Genomic DNA, 25812 nt, shown 5'->3' with positions numbered 1-25812 from the left:
CATAAGCGTATTAAAAGTCCTCTGAGAAAAGAGAGCAGGTTCACTGAACTGAAATGAGGCGTTACTTACCTACTTGCCAGCAGCATGATGCTAACACAACATGGCAGCTCAGGGCAGCTCTTTGCAACTTTCTCAGCCTTACCAAGTAATTGGTGACCTGGCACCCCACCTGACATCGTAGGCTCAAGGAAGCGGGCTCAGAAAAGCAAACGGGTTCAATTCTGCATTTTGCACATTTTGCAGAAGATTGCAGCGCCATTAAATCAAAGACATTTGTCGATAAAATATCTAAAGTTTCTTATATTACATTCTCATGTTGATATGTCTGGTGTTTTAACTGTAATTTCCAAGAACTGCAAAGTGCAGTAAAAAACAGTTTGAATGGCACATGGTTTAAATAAAACAAAAATTAAAAAGAAACTAAAAAACAAGTGAAAATTGATCAGCTCATTCATAAAACAGGAAAAAAGGGCAAATAGAGACGAAAAAGGAAAAATTATTATACACTATCCTTAAAACCCAGCCAGCAGTAACATATGGAAAAAAGTACTGGACCACCTACACATTAAACCTACAGGAGCTGCTCAGGTATTGATCCCCATCCCATGAAGCTCCCAGTGGACAGGATTTGTGCTGATGTTAATGCCAGAGGATGTTAGGATTTCTGTAGTTACATGGTCTGCGACTGGCGGCTGGGTCGCTGTGGTTCCTAAATGCTTCCACTTTGTAATAATACCACTAAGAATATCTAAGTCAGGGCTGCCCAATCCCGGTCCTCGAGAGCTACCGTCCTGCAGCTTTTAGATGCATCCCTACTCCAACACAGCTGAATCAAATGGTTTGATTACCTCTTCAGCATGCCATCGTGTTTGGCAAAGGCCTGATAACAAGCCATTCATTTGATTCAGCTGTGTTGGAGTAGGGATGCATCTAAAAGCTGCAGGATAGTAGCTCTCGAGGACTGGAATTGGGCAGCCCTGATCTAAGTGGACAGTAATTTTATAAACTGACTCGTTGCAATGGTGATATCCTGTTACCAACCACCAAACCTGAATTCAGTGGGCTCATTAGAACGACTCATTCTTTCGCAAAAAGCAGACTGCATGACTAGATGCTTGATTTTATATACCTGTGGGCCTGAAAACACCTGAATTCAAAGAATTAAGAGGTGTGGCCTAATGCCTTGCTGTATACAAGGTCAGTCTATAAATACTAGAGTGAAAAAAGTCACATAATGGACATATCCCTTAGATTCATCAATGGATGATGGATCATTGGATAAACAGTTGGATTTTGTATGCCACACTGTCAGTTATTGTACTTAAAATGTCACACAATGTCAAATTTCCATTGAGACCTTTTAAACCTTACCTGCAGTGTTCACCTGTAGAGCTACTTTATCTCAGTCAAGCTTGAACTTTCACTCTTGACCTTGTCAACCTAAGATCCACTTATTAGCTTCCGCAGCTTTCGGTCTAATGCGACAAGTGATGACAGTTAAGTGATTGTAAAGGTCACATGATAACACTCTTAACCATCTTCGCCACAACTGAACAACTGACGGCCAAAAGATTGTAATTAAAGCTGCTGAAACAGTGAGTGAACCTTGTTATGACAAGTTTGCAGCTTCATTAGCTCCTCAGATTTATGGTATGTTAGTGTAGCAGCTTCATATATGTTTACTTGACAAAACAAAGGCCACCATAGTGAATGAGCAAAATAATGGGACTGAAGAAGTCAGACAGAAATACTCATCCACATTCAGGAGATGAATAAAAAAGAATAAGAAAGGGAGAAAGGAATAAGTTATTTAGTCCTGGTAGACACCACCCCATCCCCCTACTTCCACCCCAAACCCTGAGTAGGAAACGTTATCAATGCTTGCAGCTTAAAGCCCACTACTTTGATATATGTGACCATGAATATGGTGGTATAGATGTTGCTGCAGGTACCATTGCAATATCACTGTAAACAATACCGTTAGAGGTACTGCAGTGCCAGTGCAGTACATAATGAAATCCAGTATTTGTAACATCCTGCATGGACCTGCAGGCATCCTGATGCCCTCTGACAGTGTGCTGAAAGCCCTGCACACAGGGTTATGTGATCCTGGGAGAGTGTGGAGTATTTTCCTATTCTCCTGTAGATGGAAATCTCTGTTGTTTGGCTGACCGAGTTTGGTGCCAAATCATGTGTTTGTGTTTTATAAATCCCCTGAGAAGCCCGGTGTTTTTTTCACTGACTTGTCATGGGTCAAGTAGTTCTCTAAGCAGACTTTTCACTATGATTTTATAATACTATTCCTCGACCTTTATCTGGGGGTAATTTGCTTTTCCCATGCTTCTTTCATGACCTTTCATAAAAAAATTCTTAAGAGCTGTTTTGTTTATAGGATTTGGGACTTCACTGGACCCCAGGGCTGCCAATGCGAATGCATGCCTTACTCTGGTTGGGCTACTTTTCATTATTGGGATCTAGTGTCCATTTGGTGGTTTTCTCTGTGAAATTCTGTTGTTGAGGATGTTTTGTTTTTTCTTTAACTGTAACAAATTTGCCTTCTAAGAAGATAAAGACATAGCTTTATCTTCTTAGCACTTCTTGCTTATTCCTCCATTGTTGTTTGTAGACAAGTCTACGTAATGCACTTGTCTGCCACTATTTATGGACTCCAAAAGAAATGAGGTCTAATTTGACCGAACGCTCGTCCTCTAAAGAAGGTCGACATGCAATACACCCTAAACACTGACAGACGTTTCAACTGATTACCCCGGGCTTGGTTGTAAATAAACTATACAAGAGGTCAGGATCCCTCCAAGAAGTTTGGTTTATTTTCTGTGGGAAAAGTGGAGAATATAACTTCATCAAGTGTCTAACAATTATTCAGCAATGAAGGCCAGTCACTCTTTGGTGGAACGACATACAGATTATTGCAGGACAGCATGTCTACACGTGGAGGGGTTTTAGGTTAAGAATGCATTTTAGGAGTAATACAGTAATAATATAATTATAAAATATTATATTTTATAATTGACCTGCTCAGTGATATACTGATGCTTTCATGTTTATGTTTGTTTGATGTTCTGTTGGTGTGTTTTTAATTGCCTCTTGGGGAATAAATAAAGTGTTTTTTGAATTTGAATCATGACTCATGAAATCTAAATAGCATAAAAAAATGATAAAAGTTGAAAACTACTATTCTGCGCTGCCTATGAGAACACTTTCAGAATCCTGGACACATGAGAGTTGTGTATAATGAGTAAATTGTTGTTTTATAGTCAATGTAAAACCTTTAACTTCTTTTTATAATCGCTTAAATAACAGATTATATCACAAACCAAATTCTTCCTTACGCTCACTAATGAGAGAAATGAATGCAGAACTATTTATTCTCAATGACATGTCTATTTACTCCAATTTCACAAATTGCACACTGTGTTGAGGAGCAACCACCGTTTGGAGCATCTTCAGCCAGATGTTGGTTTAGCTTGCCCCCTAGTGGCCATCAGAAACCTTGTGTTTGGTAATTGTAAGTAGTCAGGGGTCAGGTCTAAATACGCCAATAATTCATGAAAAATATCGACAGTTCAGGTGAAATAGTGCTATAAAACTGCAGGTCAAATCTTTTAACGTGTTTTTTATTCAATCGTGGCCATTAACTAAAGTTATGTTACTGTCCAGGCAAAAGCTTGTAAGGCGCTTACATTATAATTCAGGTGTGGGCTTCGGACCAGACACAGCACATAAAGGCAAAATTGTGAAGCAGAAGTAGCATCAGTAAAAAGTAACACTTCCATGTTTTTCTGCATAATGTAGAAAGACAGACTCATTTCTTGCTTCTCTTGTTAAAGCTCTAATATTGCTTCAGCAGCCAGGTGGGGGAAGGTACTCCAGGCAAAGCAAAGTAATTCCACCACCAGGGCTTCTCTGCTCTCTCCTCTTGGTTCTGGCTCAAATCAGCCATCTGGGTGTAGTGCTGGTACTGGTTGTAAGGGTCAAACTTGTCGTAGGATGAGAAGTCCTCTTCCTCCGGGTCAAAGTTCACAGGCGCTTTCGGCAACACAAAGTCCACCCGGCCTGCAGTCTTCATGCGAGAGGGCACCTGGATTCTCTTGGTGGCTCTGGTGTAGCCTTGCGCAGAGGCGGAGACTATGTGGATGCCAGGAGTGAGGAGGCGCCAGTAGTCTCCATTTTCAGCTAGGGCAGGGAGAGAAAGGCTGAGTATTTGGGCTTTTAATTGGGCTTATAATCAACATGAATACACAGTACATGAGTACGAATATATTTGTAGAGAAATGTTCATTTTACACATCAAGATGGGTTTACACAACTTGCAGAAACCCTGTAATACAAACTGTGGGAGTAGGTGTTTGGTAGAACTGCAATGACCTTAATAACTTTAGTTGAAGTAAGATATTGATTTGGTTTCCAGGTACTTCCACCTCGAGAACCTAGATAGGATTTTTAATACAGACACCAGTGCCGATATTTGGCAATATGAAAAAAAACCCATATATATCAGAAATTGTTTACCTTTCTCAACACAAGAAATAAACTAAAATAAACAGATTACTCAGACAATATGACAAAAAAGTTGAGATTTGTCAATTATTATACGTTTTGTGCTGCTGTTAGTGACTACTTGATGCTGAATCTTGTTTTACTGTCACAACAAGGTGTTTACATACGATGCTTCTCAGATTCTCACTTGGTTATTGAATTTGTGGCCAAACGCATCTCACCTTAAGGAAAGTTGTAGAGTGCCTTACTGTGCAACAGTAACACTCATAACATGGTTGAAGGGTGGTTGGAAGGTTGTGATCAGAATAAACAATGATGTTATTGAGCTTTGTTATGAGCTTAATATAGGTTTTATGAAGAACCTGACACAGGAAGTTGTACTTATACTGGACAACTACCTCAAAATGCCTTTTTTGCCTTTATAGCTCATATCTTTTTAATATTTAAGATGCTACATATCTGAATTACTGAATAAAAATCATGTTGGCCATAAAGAGCTTAAGAATTGACTAAGAGACAAAACTAATGTCATAACTAAATGAAATTTTGTAAAGGCGTATGTTTTGTTAGCAGGTGATAGTTATTACCTGTTGTAATGTCGTGCTGTATCCCTCTGACAGATATCCTGGCACCTTTTATAGCATTTCCCTTTTCATCTTTTACAATCCCTTTGATGCCACGATGGGCCTGAGGACCAACACCCAAGAAAGTTGTTTACAAATAGATCATTTCATTCATCGCACTTGAGATTCAGTATGCTATTGCTAACATGTGCTGAACTGCCATGCCAACAAAAATCAGGATATCTGCTAAAAGAGTCTTACTGTCTCCATAAATGAGAGCAAAGATTCTTGGTTTTCATGCCAGGCAAAGGCCAGTTCCTCTTCAGGGGGAAATCTATCACATCCCACATTCACAGTCACCTCAAAGCAGTTGGTGTGGAGATAGTTGAAGTCTTGCATTCCTGACCACAAAAAAACAAAAATCCAAAAAACACACTCACAGGTTCATAACTGGTCTTACAGCACCCTCTAGCAGACTCAGCAGACAACAGCACTTTCCTTCCTGACTCAGAAATCTATTTTGCTTCTCTGGATTTGTGCCCCCCCCCCCCCCCCCCCCCCAAACTCACCGCCTGCCAAGCTGGACCACTGAGCTGCATTAACGATCCCTTTCTGGCTTTGAGTACGAGACGATCCACAGCGTGCGTTTTCATTGGACATGGTTCCGTGGGCATTTGCATAAGTTGCTGCGATAAATTTGAAAACCTGCAAAATGTAAAACTGGTTAACTGTTTCTCCCTTTGTTCAGATGAAAAAATAACCACTGATTTAAACCACATGTTCACAGGGTTTTACCGGGGCAACAAGCATAAATAAAAAATCAGAGTCTGCTGATCTTAATAATGTTTTGTCCTATTTTTTTGCCATCTGTTTTCTGTTGTTAGCAATGACTCATTGCTTCCTACCTTCCCTCAAAGAGCAGTAAACAGGCATGTCACTGCATTAAGTGTTTTATGGGAGCACACTGCAAATAATATTCAATATTACACCTTACTTACCAGTCCCGTTACAGTTGTAGTAGCTGTAGTCTAAACCATCATGGGTCCATCACTTTATAGCCTTTAACTCATTAAAACATGACTGATATATTGCATAAAGTAAGAATATAAGGGTGTAGAAGGTTTTCAGAACTGACCAGTGACTGTAGGAAAAAGCATAGAGCAGTGTGCACTCCTGGAGGATGCACACTCGGTCACAAAGGATGCACTGGTGTATCTTTTGTGTTTATATTTATCATACAGTCATGTCAGGTATCATTTAATTAACACTGCTTTAAAAAGGCTTTCTCCTTTTTTTTAAAAATCCCCATTGCCCCGGCTCCTCGCTCCAAGGGAATCCTCACCTCTTTTATTTGCTTGTGAGTTGGGAGGCCTAGGATGCAATGGGAGGAGTCAAGTAGGGCTGCCACGATTAGTCGACTAGTCACGATTACGTCGACTATCAAAATCATCGACGACTAATTTAATAGTCGACGCATTGTTTGAAGCTTTGTAAGATCCCAAAAGACGCAGGAATAAGTAGTAGGATTTAAGAGTGTAATAACGGACTGAAACAGAAGATGGCAGCACTGCATGTACAAGGATGCCAGCTGCCGTTAAACCCCGAAGAAGAAGAAGCTGTGTCCCAGAATTCATAGCGCGGACCAGCACAGTTGCCAACAATGGCGGCAGCTAGTTAGTTTTAATATTACTCTTATTATTCTTTCTGGGTCACAAAATAAAGTTTAACATATTTTCAGGCGAGAATGTAGCTTTGTAAACTTCAAATATCTGCTCAGTTTATCAGGACACCGCATATTTTCAAAAGTGCTCCAACGTTTTCGGAGACGTCTGTTACCCACTAGCTCGATAGCTAGCCGGGGGCAAAGCTCACTAGAGTCCGTGAGAACACCGGACTCCCGGCAAATCATTTTCAAACCCACCGCAGTCTTTCGCTACTCAGGTTAAACATATATAAGTCACTTAGATAACTTACAAATGTTATTGTTTGGTTTTTTTAGTATTTTATTTGTTCCTGAGTAAATCGGTTTGGCTGAGAAATAAAGTTATAGTTTTTACACAGCTGAATAAACGACAACTGATTATCAGAAATGTGAGATGCTCGAGAATATACTCCGGTGTCCTGTTATATTTTAGATAGCAAGGAGCAGACGAGACTGAGTTTATTAAACTCCAACGAAACAATCTGCAGATTTCATTAAACTTTAATAAACTATCATCTTGTCTTTATTTTTAGTTAAAATATACCTTAAACACTTCAAGCTGTAAGCTAATGATAGTTTTATAAGAGCAAATACGTGCTGGTGCAATAAGCTGTACGTTTTACGTCCAATGGATGCATGATCTGATTAGTCGACTGAGAAAGAGGGGAATATATACACTGAGAACTGGATTAAACATGCAATTAAATTAAGGTTAGGTTCACATCTAACACGTCCAACCATTTATGTGAAACTAATACGTTTAAGAGACGCGCTCTTCATCTTGTAGTTTATGCTTGTTTAGCATTGGTTGACCCACCATTTACCTGGTAGATGTTAAAAGATTAAAAAGGCAAATCAAATAACCAGAATGTCTGTGGTTACAGTCAACAGTCTATTCTTTTTCCAGCTTCCTCTAAACATATACTACATGTTCATACCTGTACTGATGACAGTAATAATTGAGGTCCTTTATATTTTCTGGTTTTTAGGGTTTGTTTAGGTTTCACTTTGTTTTTGATTATTACAAACTATCCTTTAACTCTATAAGTTTCCCAAAGAACCCTTTTTACCTTATCATCTGGGGTTGGGCAGAACATTTCATGTCCCAATGGGTGTTTGGACAGATCATAAGGGTAAGACACCACCAAGTCTCCACCATGGAAGTTAGCGGAGAGCACAAACGGGATGGAGCGGACCCACTTCATGACAGCGTAGGTCTCTGGTGCAACCTGGATTTCAGCATTAACACTTCTTATTGGTCTAACTGATTAAGTCAGTTTACTGTAAAGAGGCAAACTTTGCAACAGCACAGCTCGTTATTTCATAAAGTATGTGCAGTGTCATTCACTATATATGGATAAGGATTTATACTGTACCTTACCAAACCAGTAATAGTCTGGGATTAGGATGTGGTCGGTGCGGTAGCCCTTTTGTCTGCGTCTTCTGTAAACGATGGACGTCAGGTCGGGGAAGTTTCTGTTCAGGTCGATGTTTTGGGCGTTATTTCGGCCGATGTTCCAAGAATCATATCTTTGATCCTCCTGAGGAATAAGTATTATTGCCTTATTAATAATATGTGTTTTAGATAGTAGCAGTATGAGTCATCCAGAAATTGCCATTCAACTATAACAGACTACAATATATTCTGTAAGGTGAGCGTTTGGCTTCGTGCTCATGGGCATCAATTTAAAGAGCTGATGTTCTGCTGCACTGTGCAGGGAATCATGCATTACTAATTACTTAACTATTGACTCAAACTGCACATCAATATATTTACTGCTTGTAACTGTAAATAGCTCACCTGCTCAAAATCGTAGTTATTGTCACTGACTCCGGAAACAGCCAACTCATACCCATCGGGGTTCATGGAGGGCAGAATGTGGATGCGGGTGGTGTTGATTAGAGTCTGAATCCGCTCGTTGCCAAGCAAATACTCTGAGCACAAGTGCTGAGCCAAGTAGATGAGTAGTTGGCGGCCAAGGACTTCATTTCCATGCATGTTCCCAATATACTTTACCTCCGGCTCAACTGTATGTAGAGAGCCACGTTTAAGTTTTACCTACATTTGTAAGAGAAAAGAAAGCAGACCTTATGAAGACTGAGGAGCCTGACTTACGTAGTTCATGCTCTCCGGGATTGTTAGAGAACTCGATCACAAGCAGCTCTCTGCCCTCCATACTGCGGCCTATGCTGTAGGTCCGGGCTATGCCGGAGCACTGCTCCTCAGTCTTCTTTAAGACACTGATCAGGTCAGTGTTGGAATGATAGGTGAACTGCAAAGTGTCAGGAGAGTCCGCAGTGAGTAGAATATCCAGGCCATCAGCAGCTTCTTCTTCCTCCTGCCCTGTAGAGACAAGCATAGTTACTGGAAATCTGCAAGCTGCTCTGCAAGCTGCTTTGCAACCCTTCACCACTCCAGCTCATCTTTTTAATCAATGCCAGTTCTGTTGCTCATCCCACAACCAGCTTTTTATGTATGCACACAGCGTAAGGTCCCAAAACAGACACACTACTGTGGCTCAGGGGGTTGGGAATCGCATCTGTAACCGGAAGGTCGCCGGTTCGATCCCTGTCCTTGGTCAAGACACTTTACCCTACTTACCTACTGGTGTTGGCCAGAGGGGCCGATGGCGTGATATGGCAGCCTCGCTTCTGTCAGCCTACCCCAGGGCAGCTGTGGCTACAACTGTAGCTGCCTCCACCAGCGTGTGAATGTGAGAGTGAATGAATAGTGGTATTGTAAAGTGCTTTGGGTGCCTAGAAAAAGCGCTATATAAATCCAATCCATTATTATTATATTATCACAGTGGGTTTTAACATAATAATAATAATAATGGATACTTTATTGATCCCCATGGGGAAATTACTTGTTTTTCTCTGCATTTGACCCATTCACTCAGTGAAGCAGTGGGCAGCCCACTAAGCAGGCGCCCGGGGAGCAGTGTGTAGGGACGGTACCTTGCTCAGGGGTACCTCAGGGTAGCCGTTAAGTGGATTCGAACCGCCGACCTTCCGATCATGGGGCGACCACTTTACCTACTGAGCTATCCCTGCCCCATTGGTGAAGCTGGCTTAACAATGACTTGTTCTATCTCACCTACCTCAAATGGAAGTACTATCCTTATTTGTGTAAGGTTTTCCAGGGTATAAATATTGCAGTTTACAACAGAAATCTAAAGGAGAAAAAGTTGAAGCACTTCAAATCTATAATTAGTTAGAAGTGTTTATTTCAACTGCCACCCCGCCCCTCCCCCAAAGTCTGTACAAGTCTGCCCTGATTTTAGGATTCACACTTATTTCTGACACCAGCTGAGACCAGACCTAGAAAGGCTGTAAAACCTTTCGCTGCTGGTTTAAAAAACATGATTTATGCAGTGTAAAACTGTATTATACAAAAACTTTAACATCTATGACTGCAACACAGAGCTGCTGGCTACATTATAAGCTACAGATGGTTTATGTAAACACTTCCTGCGCGTCATATTGTGGAGAAATCATCCCAAATGGTACGTGCACTCACACCTCTGAGGCCCTTTCTTTTTCCCTAATATGTCTTTGCATAGATACAATTTAAAGGGTGGAAAACACAGAGTAGCACAAGACAATCATATAACAAAAAATCATAGTACAAAGAAAAACAACCCAAGACCAACTGCATGTTTTATAAATATATTGATAATTGACACTACTGTATTGATAATTTATCTCAATAGAAAGTGGAAGATTACATAGTGTATGCTTGGCCAATATGGAAATTTTAAATTTTAAGACTGATGCAGATATTTAGTGATTTCAAAAACCCAAACAGATTCCCATCATGTTTGTTATCTGTAGTTATTTAAGAATCCTTGTTGACAATGAAGTCTTCTTTCATTCTTTCATTCAATCTGAAGAAGATGCACCTCTGTGTATAAATAGTATGACCTCCATTGTGTTTGAGCCTCTGATGAAGGTCGGCGAAATAAATTAGTAGAGTTGAGGTTTGCGAATTATTTCGCTTAAGTTTCGTGCTAGCACTACCTAATGCTTCTGCTTGGATCAGCTTGTTGTTGCATTTGAGTGCCCTCTGGTGGATAAATTATGTAACATCATGTTGTGGTTGATTGTTTCTCTCGTTTCCACTTTTTCAAAATTTTTATTTATCGGCCTTTATAAATACTGATATGAGCCAATATCGGTCCCTAGTATACCGCACCCGAATTATGTTTTTACATTTATGTAATGTGAAGATTTAATATTATCAGGATTTTTTAAATGCCACATGAGGAAATCAACCCATCACATTGCGCCACAAACACTGACCCAGTCTGCCTACAAACATTAAGTTTTATTGTGCTGAGTGATAGAAGTAAAGTTAGCTTCACTGCTGCAAAATAAAGGAGTAAGACGATGTCAGGCAGCGGACCAAAGAACTGAGAGGCCCGTGAGGGGAGTCCAAACTTAAGAATGCATTGTAGTATCTGCTACAGCTTGTTGTTTTATTATTTAAGATGATATAGTTATGTTTATAAGGGTGCATTCAGGCGAACACTGTTAACGCAGGCCTTTAATCGCCCTCGTGAGTGTTACTGTCCTAATATGATACACAGTGAAAGAAGAACAGCTGGAGTTCTTACACTGATATCAGGCTAACCTGCTACCAGACTGTGCATCATGAAAGTTTTGGAACAATTTAAAAAGCACTACCTGCATACACTTCATGAAATGTACACATTATACTGTCTATAAATGTTGAAATGACACAACTTAACTACTCAAATTGGTTCCATGTGTCTGTGCAGAAGTTGCTGCTGTTCACGCGCTCATCTGGTTCACACATGGAGATGCAACGAGTGGTAGCAAAATACATATTTGGGTCTGTTATTGTTTTTGTGTTTTGTTTTTTACTATAAAGACTTTTCAGCTATTTGGGCAAGATATGATTTAGCAATGTGTGCCTTTCTGTGGTTCATTGTGGGTTGTTTATAAAGCCACTGCCAATAAAAACACCAGAAGATAACCACAGGATCAAGGATTAGTGACAGTTTATAGGGGAAGTAAGGCGTTCCAGTTAGGCTATATCTTAAAGTGAGCCACATAAGCATCTCTGCAAACCAGATGCCTTCAGAATGTGTTTAGGAGAAGGAGTGCACTGCTGAAATTTTCATGCCTGCTTTTTATTTGAGTTGCTCTTTTTTTCAGGTGGAAAAAAGAAGCTAATGTCAGTATTTAAAACATTTACACGGATGTCATCAGCCACAGCCAAGACTAAGGCCAATTCAGGTCAACAAAGGTCAACATAATGACAGTATGCTGTGATTATATCTCACCTCTGAGGCCCTCCAGGGGGTCATAACATCCCTCTTGGTCGCTGACAAAGAAGCGATCGCAGTCGAGGAAGTAGGGCCAGGCCATCTGTATCTTGTCAAACGTGCGACTGCATCTTCTGCGCACGGCTTCACACGTGCTGCGGCACGGCTTCAGCACCTTCTCCTTCTCACAACGTGGGGCCAACACCGAGCAGCCCAGCATGCGAATCTCTGGGTTACAATCTCCGCCCAGCAGAGATTCAGCCACGCTGATGAGGAGGTACTCAGCGCCAGCTTCAGCATCCTCACGAGTCTTGTGACCGAGGATGTTTGGGAACATGGTTTGAGCGTAGGGCATGTCATCGCAGTAGTACAGCATTAGATCTGTGCATTTGGCTGAGTAGAAAAATTCCACAATGAAGACAGATCAGGGATCAGCTTAGAAAGTAACAGATCAAGACGTGTATCTCCATCTGTTGCAGCGCTTAATCATGAGCTTCACTGTGCCGTCCTCAATCATCTAGTCCTAAATATTTCTATTATCTCTGGAAATTAGAATTTGAATATTTCATGCTGCCATCGATCATCTAAAAATACTCAATGATTTTATGGCTTTGGGGACAGATTCCACTAAAACTACACCCACTATCATTTATAATCTCCTCCTGTTTGTTGTGAAAAACAGTCCTGTTGCAGTCACTTGGCATATTAGGGGGGGGAGAAGGGGGACTTTGAGGCTTGGTTTTTTCCAGTGTTAGAGGCACAAAAAACTGATTGGTTAGAAATTAGAAAGTGTACAGAAAAGCAAGATAGCAAACAGCACATGCATGACACTTTTCTTGCTTTAAGCCCATGGGTACTTACGTTTTTCTTCTATTATTGGCTTGCACTGTCCTGCAAGACATACCAGCATGCCATTAGCTGACACTGAGTAGACACTAGATGGCAGGGTGGTTTTTGTAAATGCTACAGTGGGGCCTACAGAACACTGCTCGCTTCAACAACTCTCTATAAAGCCAGTCAGTGTACAAAGAATCATTAAGTCCCTCGAGGATCACATTTTCCACGACTATAAATCGTATTCATTAAACTTGCTTCCATCTAAAACATTAACACCATCTGTCAGACTTTAGATCTGTCACCATCTAATTCAGCTCACTCATCCTGTAGCTTTAGGTTTTTTTAGAGTTATATACAAGAATTTTTCACAAGTCTAATTGAACAAAAATGAGCTTCTGAATCAAGAATAGTCCACAGCCTGCACGTGACGTCCTGTCCAGTTTTTGCGCGGCCGGTCCAGATGCGCACATCAGCATAAAGTTTGTTATCGCAAAAAGTGCAGAAAGTTTACCTCGAAACTTCGGGTCGCATCGCGGAGGAGCACAAGACGCAAAAACCAACAACTGCAGCAGGATCAGCAGCATGATGCGCACTTTCCGACACTTATGTTCCGTTTCGATGTGGCACCTCACACACTGAGCCAGAGGGCGTGAGTGTGCGCGTTGGAGTGTCCCAAGTCTGCAAAACTTTCCTCCGAGCAACTCTGTGAGCCACTTTATTACAAGCATTACGGTTTCCTATCGAGTTACAGAGGAAATGGCTCTGAGGTAAAACGGGGATAAGTGCATGAAAGGATGGGCAAATTTTCGCTCACATTTTGCTGCGTCTTCGTTTTTCAGTACGGCTGGTGGCTGTTTCACGGGCCTGCTGCTGGGTTTAACTCGAAACTCAAAACTGGCTCTGCGTATTTAGACTAGTAACCTCACATTTTCACTTCACATGAATCCTCATTCTGAAGAATAATAATTTATAGTTTGTGTCGGTGCATATTCTTGCTTTAAACTGACTGTAAAATTATAACATCATATTAAATGTCAGTGTGAGCTTGCTTTTAGTCATGAAGCCACAGATTATCTTTTTGTTTGTTTGTTTGTTTTGCCTGTCCCGTTTGGCTCTTTTGCCGTCAGAATTACTGTCTAAAGGCGAAGAAAGATGCCCAACGGATTTACTTTACCAAATAGACCATCCCAGCCTCTCCGTAATGGTCTATTTGATTCACCTTTTATTGTTTATTTTATTTTATTTTTACTTGTTAAATACGGGACAGACTGGGGAAAAGAAAGGGGAGAAAGAAGAGGGACGGGGATAAAGGGCAAAAAACAAAAACCAACAGAATAAGCAGAAAAAAATACATATATAAGCCACAGATTATCATTTCATTCTGTATCCCCCTTCCTGTGGGAAGCTTTGTGCTACGTTTAAACACAATATTCTAGTTTTATTTGTCTGTTCTATACACTTAAAGCGGTCTAATCCACAAAAATCCCCCCAAACCAGTCACGTGCCCGCAGAGAAAGAGAGTACAAGCACCTAATGCTGCTTTCAGTGTGTGAGTAAGTCACAGTCAGAACTTACATATAATAATAATAATAATAATAATAATAATAATAATAATAATAATAATAATAATAATAATAATAATAACGTATGTTGCAAGTACTTAGTACCAGAGTTGCTAGTTTTAGTGAAGTCTTTACGTGACTTGTGTTTTTATTTTTCCTGTATTGGTCAATTTGTGTATTGAAAGGTTATAAAGGTTTCTCAGCCTTTGTTTTTTGCCTCTCTCTTGCTGCTACTGCCCATCTGCCCATCATTAGCCCATCTGCTTCAAGGTTCAACATGTGCATTCAGAGATGCTCTTCTCCTGGTTACCAGAGTTATTGTTGCATTCCTGTGAGCTCAATGCAGTCTGGCTATTCTCCTCTGACCTCTGACATCAACAAGGCATTTTAATCCAGAGAACTGCTGCTTATTGGATATTTTCTCTTTTTCAGAACAGTCTCTGTAAACCCCAGAGATGGATGTGTGTGAAAATCCAGCAGATCAGCAGGTTCTGAAATACACAGACAATGTAACACCAACAGCCATGCTGCATTCAAAGTCACCTTTCCTTTTTATTCTGATACTCAGTTTGAACTTCAGACTGTAGACGGTGTCTACATACCTAAATGCATCAAATTGCTGCCATGTGACTGGCTGATTGGACACTTGCATTAATGGGCAGGTGACGTGTTGTACCTAACAAAGTGGCCAGCACACCTGATAACACACCTGATGTAGCTGTACATCTGGCAAATACTTATAGTACTTAATATCTTTTGATCTATTCTTGCCTTCTCTCTTTGGTGTCAGTTTTGCTTTGGACAACATGTCGTTTTAAATTAAGCTTTTTAAGACTTTTTAAGAATATTTGTAAGCCTGAGTCCAACTCACAAGGTTGGAGCAACAACCAGTTGGCTGTGATTAAATAAACCTAGCAACCAAGAAACATTTACAATTTATAATCCTCAAACTTGCTGCCAATCAAAGTGGATGCGTAGCAGCTTTTACGGTGATGTTCAGAAGGCTAAATCACATAAAATACTGCAGAAATCTTAATCATTATTAGACAAAAAAATATTAGTAGTAGTAAATACCATTTTGAAGGTGATCTGTTTTTCTTATTGAGCCAGTATTAGAGTCCTTTCTTCTTCAAGCTTGGCAGAGTTGAATTTGCATAACCGGAAGCCTGGGTATTCATCATGCAGGCAGGTGGAGGATGGTGTGGAGGTAAAGTAAAAATACTACTACATCCTTCAGCTAAACCAGGAATATTGATTAGATCCTTAACACGTTCATGTATTATGGAAATTAATACATGCCCCAGAAACTGAATGGAAAAGGAGCCTCGTGGGAGACGTGACCCTCTATGGAAAACACGCACAAACTTGTAAATTGTGATTTTGATCAAGTGTCTCTGTGGGAAACTGCTGGAGAAAAAAAGGGGTGGATCTGTAGCAACGGACAAGTGTTTTAAAGTGTTTAGAACAGCTTTTAATGAACAAACTATATATATGTATATATGTGTATATATATATATATATATATATATATATATATATATATATATATATATATATATATATATATATATATATATATATATATATATATATATATATATATATATACACATATATACATATATACATACAAATATATGTGCGTGCTCACTCCCAATGAAAATCTGAGCATCTTCAGCTCGGCCTCCTTCTGTCAGTGCCACCGCCTCCAAACCATACATCACAGCAGGTCTCACTACCATCTTGTAAACCTTCCCTTTCACTCTTGCTGTTATCCTTCTCTCACAAATCACTCCTGACACTCATCCCCACCCACTCCACCCTGCCTGCACTCTTATCTTCACCTCTCTTGTGCGGTGTGGATGGTTCACCACCTTCACTACCTCTGCTCCCTGCAGCTTCACTGTCCCTCTTATTCCCACACATATATTCTATCTTTCGTTCCTCTTCTCTTCAGAGCATACCTCCACCTCTCCAGGCTCTCCTCCACCTGTTCCCCGCTCTCCCTACACACCACAAAGTCTTCTGCAAACGTCATAGCCCACAAAGACTCCTGCCTGACCTTTGCGAACAAGAAGATGTTCACAGCCGATGTAGTCCCACTCCCACATTGAACCCATCTATCACGCCTGCTGCACGCCTCAACCCTGCCTCACTGTCCTCATACATGTCTCTGCCGCTCCTGACTTCCTCATGCAGCACCACAGTGGCGCCCTCTCCTATGACCTCCTGACCTTCTCCTTCCTTCTCCATCAACACTCTATAATAATAACAGAAAACAAGCTGCTTATATGGAAATCAGACTCTTCTAATTCAGTTTATCTTGGATTTTTTTCTTCCTTATTTTAATTACAAGCTTATCATTTCGTCTACTTTATCACCATATGTAGGTGGACTGAAGTGTGGAAGGAGGTTAAGATATTTACCACTGATGCAGACAATGCTGCTGTCTTTAAATCCTCCTCAGGCTGCTCTAGAGTGTGAGAGGAGTCATGTATTAATAGCCATGTAGAAAGCATATTTTCAAGAGAGGCCTGACAGTCTGCAAACCCGCTCAGTCGATTCCGTACTTTTAAACTCGAGCAGCTGTGACACATATTGTGCCATGCATACATTTTCCATTTGAGCAGTTTTAATTACCAGTTTCTCTTTTATCAGGTTCTGGTGATTGGGGTTAATTAAGAGGTGCAAAAATAGCCGAGCACTGGCTTCTGCACAAGCCTGAGCTGCTTTAAGCGTTAACTGCCTGTGAATTCAGAGGTGCCGGTGGTTGAGCGAGCCACCAAAAATGGGGATTTCTAATTTTAATGTTGCCAGTAATTACTGCTGGTCTGTTTCCACGCATCAGATTAAAAGAGATTCATTACTGAGTTTGAATATATTAATTGACAAAGATGAACTCCTCTCTTTAATTATACTTGCCGATATTGCAAGAGAAGTTCTCCATGTGACACCAGAGTCATTTTTTATGTTGCATGCTATCTGCGCCACAATCAGGGCTGTGAGGCAGAAACAGGTGCGACCCGGAAAGCTTTTTATTATTCAGAGAATAACTTCCCCGTGTAAGCCTTTTCAAATGCATCTGTTTATTCTTTATTTATTTAAGACTGTAAAATCTGAAATTAATGAGTCCAAATTTAAATAAAAGACATGCTATTTGTCTTTCAGTGTGCCGGCCTGTCGTGTCCATGGGCTGAATTCAATATAAAAACTGGCAAATCAAATCTGGAGATGAAATATGATGTAATTAAAGGACATTTGTGTACGTTCAGCAACGTTGCAGTGAAAACATTCATATTCGTATTTTATAATTGACAGCTTTTTATTATTGCACATATTCCACTAATAGCTAATCACACTGCCAAAGAACAGCAAGTGGCTCACAATAGGAAAAAATACATGTGAGTAAAATACATCCAAATAACCAGATTTTTATTTTAGTAATAATAATAACTGTTATTATAATGAAGCAGCTATTCTGGTTCTTGTGTGGAACAGCTGGAAAAAAAATCACATATTTAAATCTTGCACAAACACAGAGCAGTGTGTTTTAAAGCACTTTGAAAACACTCCTATGCTACATCACGTTGCTCCCCATTTATCTAGACAAAAAGTTGTTCCTGTACAGTGCAAAATATGTAATATCATTATGTAAATATCCATAGAAACGACTTCTCCAGTCAGCTGGCAAAACAGAACACAATTATACAAACGCGTTTCAGTTAAAAGTGGGTGATCAGGTACATTCAGTTAAAAACTCTAACTTAAAAGTATAAATCTGGTAATTTGCCATATTTTTTCTTACTGTCAACAAATATACAAAATGAAAAAAAAAAAAGTGTTCTCCCTCCTCTTATTAACTCTCCAAGCTAAAATGGCATTCCAAAATTATGGACTGGTGATATGCCCACACAACCTAGCTTTATTCAACCTGCAGACTGGTGCTTATTTAATTAGATAATGACTCAAATGCACACTAACATTATATTTGGGAAAACCAAGAAAGCCAAGTATTCAGTGATGGATGTTTTGTGGTCAAGTAGTTTTTTATCTTCTTTCTGCCGTCTACAAGTGTGTCCTGACAGCTGCAATATTGTGAAAAGGTTCATTTATTTTCAATTTATTTGAAATATTCATTGCATTCATTGTATTCATTGCATGCAATGTGAAATATGTCTGACAAGTTTTTTTCTGTAACTTTGATGATAGGTCATGAAAATCAGAAATCCGGTATCTCGTTATCTTATGATTTCATTCTCAGTTTGAGTAAATTACTATTCACACGTCATAAATACTGTATTTCTCTGAGTCTATTTAAGGCCTCGTAACCACGATCAACAGGAAGACTGCTGACTTGACGACTGTCCAGATGTCACCAACACCCTCCACAAACAGAGTGAACCACCGACAGTCTCAACTGAAAAGACTGGCTGTTTTCACTGAGAGCTGAATTGAAGCATATTAATGGACAGTTGACTTGAAGGGAAACGTGTGGTAGGATAAGTGCATGAGCAACAGGAATAATTGTAGCCTTTAGAGGACTGCCAAAAAGTCGATTCAAGAATTCAAGAGCTTCACAAGAAGTGGACTGAGGCTGGTGACTTAGCATCAAGGGCCACCGCGTGCAAATGTCAGCTGGTCGTGGCCAGAAGGTTAGTGATTTGATCCTTGGCTGCTCTGGTCTGTGTGCAAGTGTGCAAGTATCCTTGGGCAAAATACTGAACCCCAAGTTGCTCTCCAATGTATCCATCAGAGTGTGAATGTATGTGAATGTTACACAGAAAGCACTTAGGTGTAGAAAAAAAGCGCTTGTATGAATGGGTGTGAATGGTTGAATTAGGCATGTTAGATCAGAGAGCTTTGAGTGTTCAAGTCGAGTAGAATAGTGCTGTACAAGAACCAGTCCATTAGCATTTACCACTTTGATTCCTAATATCAAGCCACTTCTGAACCAGAGATGTCAGAAGTATCTTACCTGGGAAAGAAATGTCCCAAAATTTTATATGTTATTTGAAAGTCTCAGTCCTAGTGCCTGGAGGAGAGTGGAGCGGAGTGTTTAAAGTCCAGTGTGAAGCTTCTGCAGTCCTTGATGAACTGGGTTGCTGTTATTAACGGTTGGTCCACTGTGTTTTATGAAGTCCAAAGTAAAAGGAGCATCTACCAGGAGGTTTCAGAGCACATCAAGCTTTCATCTGCTGGCGAGCCTTACGGAGATCCTGATTTCTTTTTCCTGCACCTGCCCCGCTTCAATAACAACCTCAGCAGAGCCACAGATCACCTCTGCATACTTTTAAAAAGTCGGGCATCTCTCCTTCATAAATAATTCTATGATTGACGTTAGTGAATGTTGTACTGGATGTGTGATTTTCATGAGCTATAAAACATACCGGTAATTAGAAAAACTAAAACAAACAAAGCCTTGGCATATTTCATTGTACGTGTGATGTATACAAAATATAACTTTCAATTTTTAAAAAATAAATAAATAAAGCTTTTAAAGACTGACCTGTGTATTAATGGAAATAGTCTAAACATGCACATTAATTGTTGTCTATACTTGAGAAATTCAAAGAACAGGGATGCTTGGGAAGTTGGAAAATACTGAGAAACCGACCAACTAATTGATTTTGGTGACAGTAACAAAGAATAAAGCCTCTCACCAGACTCATCCTTTAAGATTAGGGTGTAAATGTCAAATGCCTTTGGCTCCTTTAGGTATAGCATCTCTGAGAGAATTAGACAAAGTGCATCAATATTAAGTGACTGACATGACACTGCAAAGTAGTCTAACACAGTCAATACAGAACATGGCAATAATGTGCAGCAGCTGAGCCTCCACATTTAGGTCTGCATCCATTCACTGACAGGACATTATACAGAAGCAGGAGCAACAAAAGTCTTTCCCTCTTTGCCCGTCGTCGCTCGGCTGCTTATCGACCACCAGCCTCCGTGTGTGCGATGTTAAGTGGGGCAAGAACAGGTTTGAAATGATTCTAAAGTTGTTGGAGTAGAGGAAGGCCACCTTTTACATGTCGCTCAGAGTGAAGAAGGGACCTCATCTCCAGCTGTGCGTCCCCTCAGCTTTAGATGAGCCAATGACTTATTCAGTGAAATAGACTGGCTGTGTGGTTTCTGGGGAATGCTGTTCCTGATGAATCACAGATCCCTTGTTTGCCGTCACTCCCCAACGTCTCCACCCTATCTGTCGTCTTACCCATCTCTTCTTTATCTTTTTGCCCATTCATCCTCCCCCACATCGCCACCTTTTCATTCCTGTCCGCCCACCGTCTTCCTTATGGTTTTTTTTTTTTTTGCTCTCTTCTTCACCTTCCACCCACTTCCTTGTCCCATCTTTCGACTCTCTTTTCTCTTTCTAACAATAACCTGTCCTCTCTTTCTCTCTCCTGTTCTTTTTTTCTCTCCACCCACCTTTTTTTTCTGCAAGAGGCAACCTTTATTTTTGGCCTGCACTGTAGCGTGTGCATATGTCACGTCCTGCATTTGCCATTAACTGATCCTCTGGAGACAGTAGTCGTTCTCTGTGTCTAAAGAGCTGTTATGGCCAGACGAAGGGTACAGGTCACGTCGGAGTAGCCTGTTGACGACGGTGACCAGGACTTTCTTGTACTGCTGACGTAGGAGAGAGTAGGCAAAGGGGTCAGACGCAGCCTTGCTATATGTCAGGCACTTACTGATGATTCCCCAGTGGCGGTTGACGTCCACGAACGGGAGAAGCTCAGCCAACCTGAAGGGGCGTCAGGAGAAACATGACTAAACAGAGTGCATTTTAGTGAAGGTGCCGCTCAGAGATTTGTCCTGATGTCATGTCAGATGATTAGGTAAGACTGACCATAAAACCTTTAACACGTTAGGTACTCTATAATGATCATAAAAGAGGCTTGGAAATGCAATTGTGTGCTCTTTTTCTTTTTCTTTTGCAATGGTAGGTGTAACGTGGTGAAATTGTTTTTATAACTCTGCCCTTTCAAAAGAAGGAGATCTTTTATCATTTTTTCACCTCGGATTTTTATGTTCAGACCACTCGTGTTATTAATGATCAAAAGGAACTGTGTGGCAGATTTTTAAATGCCTAAATGAAAAACAAACCAAACAAAGAACTCCATTTCGACCAAAGTTGGGAGGCTGTGTGAAACGTTAACAAAAACTAATAATCAAAAGCTATTTTTAACTAAAGAACAGCACACAGACTAAATATTAGCTGATGAAACTGATCATTTTTCTTGTTTTCTTTCAATTAAATCTGACTTTTTTTTAAATCACAGATGCTGTGTCCTCTGGATTAAAGAAGACCTGCTGTGGTCCCTGACCTTGGCCCTGTTTTCAGTTTGCTTAGTAAAAGTATCTAGATTTGAATTTTCCCTGTAAAGTCCGATTCAGATTTTTTGTTATTGTATTTTTTGTTCCTGTTTTTGGTTGGAGCTTTTGCTATTTCTTTCTTTTTTCTTTGAAACATGTCTCCTGTATCTGAACTTTACTCCCTCTGGTTGTCTTGATTGTTTTCACCTGTTTCATTTCATCCAGCTGTTTCCACGTCCCTGTTTACCCCATGTGTATAAATAGCCCTCTCCTTCCACTGAGCCTCAGTTTATGTATATTTGTGTCTTTAAGTCTCAGAACTATGACAGGATCATTGCTTTCTGTTATCAGAGCGCACTTCAAAAGCTGTCGTCTCTGACAGTGTGAAGGTGCATTAGTGCACACTACATGAGTACTATGCACATTTATGATGACCCACTAATGCTGAATAATGCATGCAAGTTTCAAAGTGACGTATGCTGCCACACAGACAATGTCCTTTTCAGGGAAAGTGCAACCTATTATAACACCAAGACAACACCAAAATTGTGTTGTGTGTGTAATCTAACAGTATGACTCTGCAGTAAAGGGGTCCTGATGATAGATTGGCTACCCTGCAGACCAACCACCCTTTATTTTTATGATTAAAGTTTTTTTTAAAAAAGCCAAAATGTTAATGTTACTATAAATTTTGATAGAACTAAGTTTCCTAAGTAAAGAAAGAAAACGTCAGTAGGCTTATTTACTGTGGCGTATTTGTCATATTATACCAAGAATAACCTTCCAATTGCTCCAGTTGTTAAGCTGTCCTCCTACTGAATGCATTTTTATATTTTACTTTCTAATAACCTAAAATTCAGCTTTTTTGGCTGAAGAGGCCAGTAAACAAAAGCAAAATATAGATAGATACCCAAAAAAGGCCATGAAGACTCTCATCGTGTTTAAGGAATTGTGAGGTTTAACTCTCACAGGAGAGACTTGATCAAGGATACTCTGCTGAGCAGGTGAAAAAATACATTTGAAAACTTCAGCATGTAGAAGAAACTCTGAAGCAGCACAGGGACAGACGTGTCCCTGTCTCACCAGTTAATGTTTTTTTTAAACATATTGATCCCATCAAATTAAAAATGAACAGATAGATTTCAAAACATGGTCTCATTTGACACATGTTTTTTTTTTTTTTTTTAAAAAGGGGTTATATAGTTGTCTAAGGAGCTTAAAAAAGAAGATGCCTGGTCTCATCTAAGAATCTTCTTCAATTAAACAAGTCCCATCACCTTCTTTTCAAGCTCCTTAGACTACTATGACCCGGATTGCTGAGAACCTGCACAGATATTTAGATAGTTTCCACATCTTTATGTTGGTTACTGAATTAAATGCTAAAGCATTTTCAGTGCCACGTTAACATCAAATCAAAACATTAAAAAAGGTGGAGAAATTATCATTTTTAAAGGCATTACATATGACCATAGATATTGTGTAGATTTTATTAAGGCGCTTCAAATTATCCAATAAAGAAGTTTTTTCTGTCCAGTGGAGATTACATTTTCTTATTTATTTATTTACTTACTTACTATACTATCAGTTAAAGTATTTGAAACACAGCGTAGGGTTTTGCCTTTTTCAACTTAAACCACACAGCTGAGCGCCTCTCCACATTTCTAACACAGTCTCCTGTATTCTTCTGGTCAGGGGGGATGTGGAACAGTGAAATCAAACACGACCATCAAAATACCACAGAGGCAAAGACTACTTTACAAGTACAAAAGATAAAATATGTGTATGAATTATCATAATTGGATGCTTAGGTGCCAACTGCCACACTAGACACTTCCTGTGGGCAGGCACGGTCAGTGGGGGGTTACTCCACCTCAAACGCTGCTCTTTGCTAATTTGTCCTCCTTCTTCCCTTCCATATATGAGCACACCACAAATGTCAAATTGATGGATCATCAGCACCGCATCTGGGCGATTTGTGGCCCACTAAAGCATTTCCACGCTTCTCTGGGAGCCTCTTTGGTTGTTTGAACTGTATCTATTGTCCTAGACTCTAATGCGTGTCTTTCACTGGAAGTAGCCTGCCATGTTTATGTACAGCGCAGCACAGGTGGCTAATGAGCCATATCACAGTTTAAGGAAATGATCATTGAAATTATGAGCGGTGTGCTGTCAGCTTGGAATAAACTGTTTGCTTGTATCTGATCGGACATTGTGAGTTTGTACTGCATTAGCATGTGAAGAAAACAGGTCTGCAAAGCTGATCAGCGTGGATGCAGATCTCAACATGCTGGCTAAATGTATTTTTTACTTAGTCAAATGCCGTCGAAGATGTATTATTTTACAAATGTGTGGGGTCAGTTATTTCTTAAGCAGTTGTTTTGCAGTAAGTTGAATTATGTATGAGTTGACTCACCTTGTGATTACATAAGGAGCAAAGCAGATGATAAATGAGCCGATGAAGATGCTGATCTTCTTCGTGGCTCTCTGCTTTCTCCTCTTTTGCTCTGCTAAGCATCTTTGTTTCACGCTGAAAACAGCAAAGAACATTTAGACTTTTTTGCCACAAGGCCACTGTCAAAACAGACCGGGAGAAATCATGCTCACAATACACGAGGTGAACTACCTTGGGTGAATATCGACTAGCAGGAACAGAGTCTGCATGGTGATAATGTCAATCCTCTTGCAGTGAAACCTAGCGACCTTCAACACCTTCAAATAGGTGAAACACAAGATGAGCAGGGACAGAATGAAACTGGTGGCGTGGAAAACGATAGTGAAGATTGTAAACTTAATCCTGTCGCTGCCTTCCTCGCTCGGCTGCAAGGTGCAGGACGCGTAAACGTCGCTGTAGTCGACCCAGGAGAAGAGCAGCGCCGTCAGGGAGAAGGTAAAGGAGTGCAGCCAGGAGTAGCACACCATGATCAGTGCGTCCTTGTAGCGCATTTTGGTGGAGTAACTGAGCGGGAAGACGACCGCTATCCACCGATCTATGCTGAGAGCCGCCATGCTCAGCATGGTGTTTGCGGTGAGAAAAGTCTCCAGAAAGCTCACCGTGTGGCAAACGCAATCTCCAAAGGGCTGCTGCTTTCTGATAATCCCCACCAGAGTGGCCGGCATGTTCAAAACAGTGATGAGTATGTTGCAGAAAGACAAGTTCATGGTGAAAACACCGGGCACCTGTCGGCGTATCTCGGTGCTGTGGACGAAACATAGCAGCACCAACAAGTTGGACAACAGCGAGACGATCGCGACCACGACGATGAACAAAGCGAAAATGATTTCAGCAAAGTCCATGTCTCACTCCAGAAAGTCCACTCGCACGTTACCTGCGCCTGTTGTTGCAAACGAGAACTTCAAATCCACCATGGTCGCTCATCTCTCCGGCGGCTCCACGCACTCGTTTCACTTAGATCCTCGTGCGTCCGCGCGCCGCCGCCGCCGTACTTTCCAAATTCCTCGAGCGCTATCCAGCGTGCTGAACCCAGCAGTCACCATCTCTCTCTCCCCCTCTCGCTCTATAAGCTCACCGACCGCTTCCCACTTACATCCGACAGGTGCGCGTGTGGCGCTCTGCGATGCGCGGGGGTCACGTCTTTCAGCAGCCACGACAGTTTGAACAACACGCGAACGGAACAGCCATCAGGCAGAGAGCGATCTGTGGGGCACCGAGAAAAGCAAGTTGATGAATGACTGAACAAAAACCTGTTCACAGAAAAAATGAACCCAAGCTTCACCTCGTTTCCTACATGTTTTGTCGATGCCTCGTTCGGCTCACCTTGAGCAAACTTGAGCACAAACACAAGTCGTCACGCTTCAGTTATTCACCGTCGAGTTTTGCACTGATCGCCCTTTGCTCCCAATCAGCGTGGATGTGGAGGCAAAGGGCGCAGATAAACTCCGGCATGTGTTTCTGAATAATGGGAAACGGCTCAGCCGTCATCAAATGGCACAAGGTGCACACGCCCCCCTTTTGCTCATATGAATTATTTATTACGCGCGTAGATTTGGCGTGTCATATTTTC

General features: G+C 40.7%; 2 protein-coding genes across 4 annotated transcripts; both read right to left on the bottom strand.

Moving 5' to 3' along the window:
- Positions 1-2806: 2806 nt before the first annotated feature.
- LOC146580298 (carboxypeptidase Z-like) lies at positions 2807-13578 on the bottom strand. 2 transcript variants are annotated; one of them, XM_085266959.1, is made up of 11 exons: positions 13423-13577; positions 12936-12965; positions 12093-12467; positions 8900-9127; positions 8585-8811; positions 8160-8324; positions 7854-8012; positions 5651-5786; positions 5343-5482; positions 5106-5205; positions 2807-4194 (listed from the first exon to the last, which is right to left on the bottom strand). In XM_085266959.1, the coding sequence occupies exons 1-11, from the start codon at positions 13493-13495 to the stop codon at positions 3851-3853; spliced, it is 1977 nt and encodes a 658-aa protein (XP_085123085.1). In that variant the 5' UTR covers positions 13496-13577; the 3' UTR covers positions 2807-3850. The 2 variants fall into 2 exon arrangements, with proteins under 2 accessions (XP_085123085.1, XP_085123086.1); XM_085266960.1 differs by lacking the exon at positions 7854-8012 and having other exon boundaries at positions 13423-13578.
- A 4198-nt stretch (positions 13579-17776) lies between these two features.
- Positions 17777-25609, bottom strand: gpr78b (G protein-coupled receptor 78b). Of its 2 annotated transcripts, XM_085266958.1 has the most exons (4): positions 25566-25609; positions 24414-25445; positions 24204-24317; positions 17777-21218 (listed from the first exon to the last, which is right to left on the bottom strand). In XM_085266958.1, the coding sequence occupies exons 2-4, from the start codon at positions 25082-25084 to the stop codon at positions 20981-20983; spliced, it is 1023 nt and encodes a 340-aa protein (XP_085123084.1). In that variant the 5' UTR covers positions 25085-25445; positions 25566-25609; the 3' UTR covers positions 17777-20980. The 2 variants fall into 2 exon arrangements, with proteins under 2 accessions (XP_085123084.1, XP_085123083.1); XM_085266957.1 differs by having other exon boundaries at positions 24414-25571.
- Positions 25610-25812: the final 203 nt, after the last annotated feature.

Source organism: Mchenga conophoros, linkage group LG3 (assembly GCF_057382185.1).
Source record: "Mchenga conophoros isolate Kocher_MC1m ecotype Shallow Benthic linkage group LG3, M_conophoros_male_GT1.1, whole genome shotgun sequence".
NCBI lineage: Eukaryota > Metazoa > Chordata > Actinopteri > Cichliformes > Cichlidae > Mchenga > Mchenga conophoros.
Note: the sequence above shows the minus strand (reverse complement) of the source record. Positions and strands in the feature narration are given on the sequence as shown.